General features: G+C 37.3%; 2 protein-coding genes across 4 annotated transcripts in view; both read right to left on the bottom strand.

Annotated features, from left to right (window-relative positions):
- C1D (C1D nuclear receptor corepressor) overlaps nucleotides 1-9,790 on the bottom strand; it is a 377,915-nt gene that overhangs the window by 136,665 nt on the left and 231,460 nt on the right. The window lies entirely within an intron of this gene.
- The window catches only part of PPP3R1 (protein phosphatase 3 regulatory subunit B, alpha), a 77,208-nt gene continuing 68,513 nt past the window's right edge, over nucleotides 1,096-9,790 (bottom strand). For all 3 annotated transcript variants that reach the window (XM_050754523.1, XM_050754525.1, XM_050754522.1), the window contains exons 4-6: nucleotides 9,465-9,524; nucleotides 8,664-8,848; nucleotides 1,096-3,253 (exon numbers count right to left, since the gene is read on the bottom strand). In XM_050754523.1, coding sequence (XP_050610480.1) covers nucleotides 3,206-3,253; nucleotides 8,664-8,848; nucleotides 9,465-9,524 — 293 coding nt within the window. In that variant the 3' untranslated portion in view covers nucleotides 1,096-3,205. The remainder of the gene's footprint in view (nucleotides 3,254-8,663; nucleotides 8,849-9,464; nucleotides 9,525-9,790) is intronic.

Genomic DNA, 9,790 nt, shown 5'->3' with positions numbered 1-9,790 from the left:
CCAGCTACTCTGGAGGCTGAAGTGGGCGACTGCTTGACCTCAGGAGACTGAGACTGCAGTAAGCCTTAATCATGCCACTGCACTCCAGCCCAGATGAACAACAAAAGATCCTGTCTCAAAAAAAAAAAAAAAAAAACAAAAACAAAAAAGGGAGCGGGGCAGGGGGGGGTGCTTGGGGCTTAAATTCATCTACTTGCTTAGACTTAACCTTTATTCCTGGGATGTTTTAACAAGTCACATAACCCATTGTAACTAGTGCACATCTGGCGATACAGGTATTCTGGATATAAAATGTCCCCAACTTCTCTGGGCCAGGGATGTCATTTGCGGGAGCATCTCAAGTGCCTATTACAGTGATGGACATGTAGGGGCTGTAAATAAATGAAATAATGACTAAATGAAAGCAGTTACCAAATAAATGAAGTCTCAAGAAATACCAATTTTACCTTTTACACAGTGACAAAACACTGAATAGCACTTACTATAAAATCACAACCTGCATAAACAGTATCACATTAATTTATTATTTATTGGGTAAACACTAAGAGCTAGGTAATGCTCCGGACAACTGGGCTGGGGCTATCAGTGAACAAGAGACAAATCACTACCCTTGTGGAGCTTTCATTCATTTTATTCAGTAGTCAGGGAATACAAAATACATAAGTAAACTGTGTCAGAAAAGGATAAATGCCACTGGAGGAGGAAAAATCTAGAGGAAAGGAGAGCTAGGTATATCTGTATTTTTAAATAGGGTAGCCAGGACAATTCCTTTTGAGCTAGGCTATAACTGAACACCTGAAGGCATCAGCTATGAGATGGGGAGGGGAAAGGGGCAGAAAGGGACAGATAGCGCAAGGGCCTACAAGACGCAAACCCAAGACTCCGGGTACCACAGGAGGCTAACATGGCTGGAGTAGAGAGAAGGGTAGTAAGGGAAGTCATGGGGGGGGATGGGAGAGTACTACAGGAATTTGTAGGTTTTTATAGAGATTAAATGTCACTTTACCAGACTGTTTCTAATAATTTAAAAGACTGGGAAGAAAAAAAATTCTCATAGCTATGGAAAGCCATTAAAGACCACTGAATACATTCAAGCAAGTTTCAAATATTTTATTTTCTTATTCATACAGTATGAAGTTTTCTAAAGATCCCACAACATGACGTATCATGCAGAAGAAAAACTAAACATTCAACATAAACCACCCCCTCCCCTACCCACCCCCACACACAAACTAAAAAAAAAAAAAAAAAAAAAAAAAAAAAAAGAAAAAACCCTCATTCCCCGGTAAGGAAATAATGTTTGCACTATTTTTCTGTAACGCCAGCCAAGATATGCACAAGCAAGAGAAATAGAAAGCATTTGCTAAAATATTTGTAACAAATACTTATGTACAAAAAATTCACAAAAGACTAGTTCCCCCCTGAAGCAGAGCACATGGCAGTTGACACTGGAACAGTTCAAACCACTGGCTGGGATTATAAGCCATGCCACTGATCCAGAGGAAGAAAGTTACATGTAGTGGAGATTTTCAGTCTGAACATTAACATTTCCAAAGTTTGGCAACATTATCTTTCAAAATTATGCAAATTATGTAAACAAGAGGTACATTTTAAATTGATCTACATGCAAAACTCCATGTCATGCAAGGACACCAAGCACCGGGATTTTTCTCTCACAGACAGAGCCCATGATGTGCAGCACTCAGTTGAAGGAACAGCGATGACAGGCAGGTGTGCTCAATTTCAGATTCATTCACCTTGATTCAACCTGCCCTTTTCTACTGATTTTAAAACCAGTTTTTATAGAAAAACTATAAAGGGAAAGACTACTGTCATACAAAGCTAACCAAAATGTTTTTCTTCCAGCCAATAGTACCTTTGCAGAAATGGGAAGGGATAAGATCAAATGGTAGAACATGATACACTACTTTTATATCACACAAATTTATTAAGTTATCATCCATTACCAATTATATAAGCAAATCAAGGGGAAAAAAACATTATGCATGCTCTATCCCTCGTGGTAAAGAAATTTAAGACGTATAAATTTGGATAAAATTTTGCTCTTCTGTGGCATATACGTTAGCAAGATTTCTCACACTTAAACCACAAATATATGTGGGTGTTTAGATACATACATGCATATTAAATATCACCAGTTTTTTAGATTAGCTGCAAGTCTTTTGAAACACAGAAGGGAAATTCATGATTCAAACACAAGTTTAATGACAAATTATTTACCCATGTAATCAAACAAATGGATATCCTAAGTAGTTACATGATCACTTCAGGTATTCTTCAGTAAGTGATACATACAATATTAGTCATGATTGCCTCAGACAGCTTCTGGCCTTTATGTATAAAATCACAACTAGCACTTACTGAGGGACATTTAATAAATGCAATGGCTCCTAGTTACAAAGTAACAATGAAGCAGCCATAAGCACTGTGCAGTTACTATATGAACACAAGAACTAGCTCTTGGCAGTAGCAATGAACTAGACTTTCTCCTCAAGCAGAGGTGTATTAAAAGCTGCTCAGCAATGAGTAGTAGTCCCTGGAAATATATTCGTAAGTATAAATAAAGTTACAGACTCCTTTGTTACAAAAATGTAATTAAGGTAAATAATAGGACGTTAACAAATGCTTTGTCAATCTCTCAGAGGAGAAAGCACAGGAAAAGGAAAATAGCTGGCCTAACACCCGGCTCAAATTGTACAGTCTTCTATCTATATATAAAACTGTGTGAAATAAAAGTAAGGATGTTTTATGTTCTGCTTGGCACTTTTGTACTCTATTGTTTTGTTTCTGAATCAAGTATATTAAATTAAAGCCAACCTACTACATATATAGAAAGCTACATATATCTATATATAAATATTTACATATGTATATATAGATACTTTCTTGTTATAAAAGATGAAGAAAAATAAATTAAAAAGCCAACCCCTTCCCTTTCTCCACCACATTGATATGCTCTTTTCATGCTGCTGTCCTTCAGACTTTAAAGTGCTACACTGAGTTATTGAGAGAATTACAGTTCAATAACACTTAGTTGGCTTCATGAGGCTCATGTTGGAAAATGTGGCTTCACAGAGAAAAATACTTCCATTTAAATACACAGAGAGCATTGCTGGACGTCTTGAGCAGATCTTCAGAGATGGAGAAGAAAGCAAAAGTGTTGGGTGGTACTCTCTGATAAGAGTCACACATCTACCACCATCTTTTTGTGGATATCTAGGCCACCTACAACCTGCAACAGACAGGAACAAATCAAACTTCAGTGTCTGAGAAACTCCTCATTCATGGTCTGCTTCATCAAATTACAATTTTAAAAAATATTACTAGGGGGCTGGGCGTGGTGGCTCACACCTGTAATCCCAGCACTTTGGAAGGCCGAGGCAGGTGGATCACAAGGTCAGGAGATCGAGACCATCCTGGCTAACACGATGAAACCTCGTCTCTACTAAAAAAATACAAAAAATTAGCTGGGCGTGGTGGCGCGTGCCTGTAATCCCAGCTACTGGGAAGGCTGATGCAGGAGAACCGCCTGAACCCGGGAGGTGGGGGCTGCAGTGAGCTGATATCGCGCCACTGCACTCCAGACTGGGCAACAGAGCAAAACTACATCTCAAATAAATAAATAAATAAAAATTACTTTAGCTATATTCAGGTGGTGAATTTAAAGACACACAAAAAAAAACAACAAAACTTTAGTGACCTCCAGTTAGAATTTTCATGGTTTCTTTCTCCTAGGATAACAGGCATTATTTTTTGGGTATTCTTGTACAAGGGCCAGATAGTAAATATTTTAAGTTTTGTAGGCTACATGTAGTTTCTTTCACATTTTCTTTTTTTTTCCAAAACACCACTTAAGGTAAAAAGTATTCTTAGTTCAAAATCAGACATAAACAGGCCATGCACAGGATCTGGTTTGCTCTGCAGTTTGCTGGCCCCTACTTCAGTAGTTTGATACTACACGATAACCAGACACTATGACAAAAACTGTCCTCACAATCAAATATGCGCGTCACTGTCAGTCTGTTCTAGAAAATTTAAAAAGTACCAAGTAAATAAACATTTCTGCATATTATTTTTCTGTAGAGTCAAATACATGTAGTTATACACATCTTAGTGAATACTGACACGGTAATGTGAAAGTGTAGTATCTGTATCATTTGGGGGGAATGTTTTATTACATTTAATCTACATAAACAGAATGCATAGGTCATAAATGTCCAGTTTGATGAATTTTCACAAAGTGAACACCCAATAACCAGCACCCAGATCTTCTAGTCACCAGACATCTCCCCTCCCCCTCCTCCCACCCAACACGGACACACACACACACACCAGTAGCTACTATTTTCTGTTTCTGTACATTTTATAAATTGAATCTCTTTCATGTCTGGCTTCTCTCAACTTTATGATTGTGAAATTAATCCATATTGTTCTGTATACTTGTATCTGTATTATTTTTAAATTCAAACTAAAAAATAGCCCCTTTATATAATTGAAAAGTAAAGCACAAAGTGCCAACTAATTCTACAACTCCTGCTATGGAAAAAAAAGCAGTTTGTCACCCTGGCCTCATTCTCTATTTGCTTTTATGCAGTGGCAATAAAGTTTTCAGCTGACTTTCACTATTTACCTCTAGGTCTCTAAGATTTTTAGCTTTCACACACATTTCTTCCCTCTATCTCCCCCCCTACACACTTCACAAACTCTGTACCATTCCAATGGCTTTATCGTTATTTTCATTAGAAATTCAGCATTTTTCAGCCGGGTATGGTGGCTCACGCCTGTAATCCCAGCATTTTGGGAGGCTAAGGTGGGCAGATCACTTGAGGTCAGGAGTTCAAAACAGGCCTGACCAACATGGTGAAACCAGGTCTCTAATACATTTAAATAAAAAAAAAAAAAACCTTAGCCGGCATGCCTCCAGCCTGGGCAACAAACTGAGGCAACACTCCTTCCCCCGACCTCACCCCCCAAAAAAACCTAGCATTTTTCATTGTTATAACTATAGAATACAGATAAACAGAACTATTTATTATGATTAGTTTTTCTTTCCTGCACATTTGTTTGGTACACTTAATTCCTTTGCTGGGTGTTCTATGTTAATTATAATTCAACCCCTAACTTTTGTTCCAAATACATTCAACTAAAAATATTATGTAATTCTATCAATTTTATTGTCTTGAAAGCACTCTTTGAGCCTTCCAACCTGCTGCACTCTAGACTTTTTGTCTTCAGGCCTGTCATCTCTGGCGCTCTTCATCATATCGGGGATCCTCCCTCTCATGCTGGACCCTCAGATTCCTGGATCCTACACTCTCTACTTTTTTGATTTATGACCTTATTGCAGTGGGAGCACACATCCTCCAGTAGTTTCCAAAATGAGAAGGCCTTACATACCTAAAAGTGTCTTTCTACTACCATTTGAGTTTATAGAGAATTTTAAGTTGGAAATAACTGTCCCTCAGAATTGCAAAGGCAAAATGCTCCATGTTCTTGTGGGTTTCCAATACTGCTACTAAGAAATCTGGTGCCATTATGACTCCTGGTTGTTTATACAAAGCCCCACTCCCACCACTCCACCCTACCACCCCAGCTCTCTGGAAATCTGCAGAACCAGTTATTTGCTCCCACTGTCTCAAAACTTCATGACAGTGTGCCCAGGTCCAGATGTTTACAGACTATGCTGGATGCTCCATAAGCCCTCTCAGAAAACACATTATTTTTGGCTTTGGAGTATTTCCTTGATTCATTTTTGATTATTTGTTTCCTTCCATTTTCCTTCTGGAATCCTAGCATTCGGGTGTTACGACTCCGAAAATAGGTATCTAAAATTGCATTCCCAAAAGCTCTTTTATGTATTATCCAACTTTTGTTTCAAAATTCAATATACAATATCCCCGAGGATAATGACAGGTTTCGGGTTTGCTTTTAAAGTTTTTACTGGTCTTGGCTAATCTGTTTGTTTTGAACTTATTTTTTTGGACCTGGTTTCATCTTTATATTCCATACATAGAGGTTTCCTTCAGTGTTTGGTGAGATCCTTGGCTTTGCTTCTGTAGAAAGGGCACTGGAACTTTGGGTGAATGATGGGGTTGTTGAGTGAGAGCTATACTTTGAGTGATCTGGTAGCACCATTTCTTTGGGGAGATAAGATTTCCTAAACAGGGCTTTTTCCCATCTCTTGCCTAGACAGTGTAAGTCCAGCTGCCAGGGAGTCAGGAAGTCAGGTACAGGGCACAGATGTCAATATGCAAATATGCTTACTGTCACTTAGTTCCCCAACACATATACCCCATCTCTGCCTCATGTTTGCCAGTCTAGAGACTCACCCCAGTCTCCTGCTAGGGTGCAGGAGAGAGAGCTGGCCAGGTGAACAGAGTAGGGAAGGCGATCTTGTGTGTTCCAATTCCTTCTTAAAACAGACTTTAACCAATCTTTGATTTTAGCCTCACTTTCATCCTCACTTCCAGTAGCTTGTGACATCAATTTCTGAGCCTTTCATGGATTCTCCATTATAACCCAGTTTGGTTCTCAGATTTCCAAGCTGATAAAGCTTAGAATCATTCTGCTAGGTTAACCAACCATTCAACTTTCTAAATGTTCTGAATTACCACATTTAGATGCTGTTTCTTCTCTGCTCTTCATTTTTGTCCTTGTGAGTTCATAAACCTTTCTTTTTAATTCATTGCATTTGATTGGAGTTTGGGGAGGAGGTAAAAATAAATTATACATGGGTTCAATTCACCAACTTTAAGCCTGTCACTAATCATTTGTAAGAATTATTTGTATATATTAAGTACTCTGAAAATTTTGAAGAACATATATAGTATGCAATCTTTTAAAATAACTTCCAATCTTTCACTGTTATAGCTTGAGAAGTCAACATAAAAAGAACTCAATGAAGTCAAAATTACAAGTGCTTGATCAATGTTTATAAAAGTTGGTTTTAAGCACACGAAGAACATTTTTCTCCACTCCTAAATTATGCCCCTTAAAAATACAAGCAAAAGGCAATTGATTACAAATACTGGTGGCCAGACACAGTGGCTCGTGCTTGTAATCCCAATGCTTTGGAAGGCTGAAATGGGACGATTGCTTGAAGCGAGGAGCTGGAGACCAGCCTGGGCAAGATAGCAAGACCCCTGTCTACAAAAACTTAAAAATAGGCCGGGCACGGTGACTCATGCCTATAATCCCAGCACTTTGGGAGGCCAAGGCGGGCAGATCACAGGGTCAGGAAATCAAGACCATCCTGGCCAACATGGCGAAACTCCATCTCTACTAAAAATATAGAAATTAGCTGGTCATGGTGGCATGTGCCTGTAATCCCAGCTACTCAGGAGGCTGAGGCAGGAGAATCACTTGAATCAGGGAGTCAGAGGTTGCAGCGAGCCAAGATTGCGCCATTTCATTCCAGCCTGGCGATAGAGCGAGACTCCGTCTCAAAAAAAAAAAAAAAACATGAAAACTTAAAAATAAACTAAAATATTGGAAAATAAACTCAAAACTTAGCTTATGTCTTCAATATAGATAATAGCTTAATTTCCTTCCACTGATAAGTGATATATGTATTACATTTTATATATGCAAGTAATCTTCATTTATATGAAGATTATATAAATACCATTTATTTATATAAATATAAATACCTCTTCCAATACCACCGAAGCCAAGAATTTTCCATTTATTATATTCCCCTAAGGCTTAGAATTTCTCCTTTCCTTCTTTTGAAAACTGGCTGCTCTTTATGATGGTACTACCAGCCTGGTCTCATGTCACACTCAACCATATGCCAGTCCACAGGAGTCCTTCAATGATCCTTGGCAATGGTGAAGGAGGTGAAACAGAAGGAGAGAAAAGGTTTGCGGTAGCGCCCCCTGGGAGTAGTTCAGTGTCTTAAAAGTCTCAAACCCATCTAACTCTTCCAAAAAGATGCAGTCTATTCTTTACAGTGCCACCCTACTTTTTGAAAACAAAATAAAAAGATGGTTTTTGCTTAAGGATAATATGAACTTCTACTTAAAGGTCAAACTAGCTACACTTCAGCTCTTGCATAACACACAACTATCAAACTCACTTGTTTTTCCTTGTGTGATTCACATTTAAAAATAAAAAGGAGAAAGAAAACCTTTCTATGGAAGCATCCAATCATTACTGACAGAAAAATTTCAAACCTTTGTTATCTTTGCCTCTACTCTGGATGCTCTAGTTTTCTCTAGTATCTCTAGCTTGCAGTTTAAAATCCTTGTAACACATCAAAAAGCCTACTATCTATCCTTTTAGGGCATAAGTACAGAAGAGAAGCTAAGTGGTTGTGGTTGTGCTTCTGTTCAGAAGCAATGAGTGATTAAATGAACCTTAAGAGTATAATCTAGTTGTAATCTGAGAGGCTATCAACAGTAAAAAAGTAGTATCCTTGTGGCATTTGATCAGAGGATCACTGAGAATGTTAATTCTTGAGAATAATAATTGTTGATTTTGTTAATTAGTAATTACAACGAAGATACATTTGAAAACTGAATATGGGCAATTAGGAAAAATCAAATATATGTTTTTAGGACAAAATACGGAAATTCTCTATTAAGTGGTTTTTAAAATATGTTGCTGAAACATAACAGAAGAACCAGCTCTTTTGTACTTACAGCACAGAATTCTTCAAAGGATATTCTTCCATCTCCATCCTTATCTGCATTTATTATGGTTTTGTCTACAATTTGCTGTAACTGTGTATCTTTCAGATTGTTCCCCACCATCATCTTCAATACCTGGAAGAGTTCCCCATTGGAAATATAGCCATCTTTATCCATGTCATAGATACGGAAAGCAACTAAAAAAAGGGAAGGAAAATCAATTCCAATTACAAAGCAATCACAAGCAAATGCTTTCAATAAGAAAGAAAATAGTAAACTGACAAACATCAAAATTGACTATGAGGATGTCTCCTTCCTTAAAATAGAGTTGTCCTTAGGCACAGTTTAACATAGTTGGTTAAAAGTATGGGCTTTTGAGGCTGCCTGAGCAGATTTAGTGGAGCTTAGAGTAAGTTAACTATCCCTGCTAAGCTTCAGTTTCTGCACAGAAAAAACACTAGAGATAATAACAACTCCAACAACCTCTCTTGTTCTTTAGAACATTTCTTCCCACTGTCACTAAAAAAAAATCTCTTCTCTAAATTACAAATGTAGTTTACATGGTTGTTTTCAGTAGAAAGAAACTGTTTTGCTTCTATCCAACTAAAAGCAACAATGACACATTATTCAAATATAGTAGTGGCAAATGTCTTAAAAGTATTTTCACCAGAAAAATTTCACCAGTAAAATTTCAGTTACGTCTAAGGATCTGGAATAAAAGACATCTTTTTCATTATTTTAAAAACCATTCTATAATACGGTATGAAATGATGGTAGTATAAGAGAATGAAGTCAGTGAAGAAAAATACTTACACCTCAACTTCTGCTCCTTATCTCCTTTGACACTGAACTGAGAGACGCCCTCAATGAATTCTGAAGAAGAGTTAAAAATGTTCACAAATCAGAACTTCCAATTTTTTTACACAAAAAAACATTTACCTTACATTCCCATAAAAGGATATTTCCTTGCTGCAAAACAAAAGTACTACTAGCAACATTTAAAAATAAAATTGTCAAATTTGAAACCTCAACAAACAAAGTCTCTCTGTATTTTTTATTTGAACTTGGAGTTCTCTAAGGTCAATCAATTTGAACAAACATTTGTTAAGTGCAAAATAAAAGAACACTCAAAACATATT

The sequence above is a fragment of the Macaca thibetana genome, chromosome 13 (assembly GCF_024542745.1).
Source record: "Macaca thibetana thibetana isolate TM-01 chromosome 13, ASM2454274v1, whole genome shotgun sequence".
Taxonomy (NCBI): Eukaryota; Metazoa; Chordata; class Mammalia; order Primates; family Cercopithecidae; genus Macaca; species Macaca thibetana.
This window is presented reverse-complemented; position numbering and strand designations above follow the sequence as displayed.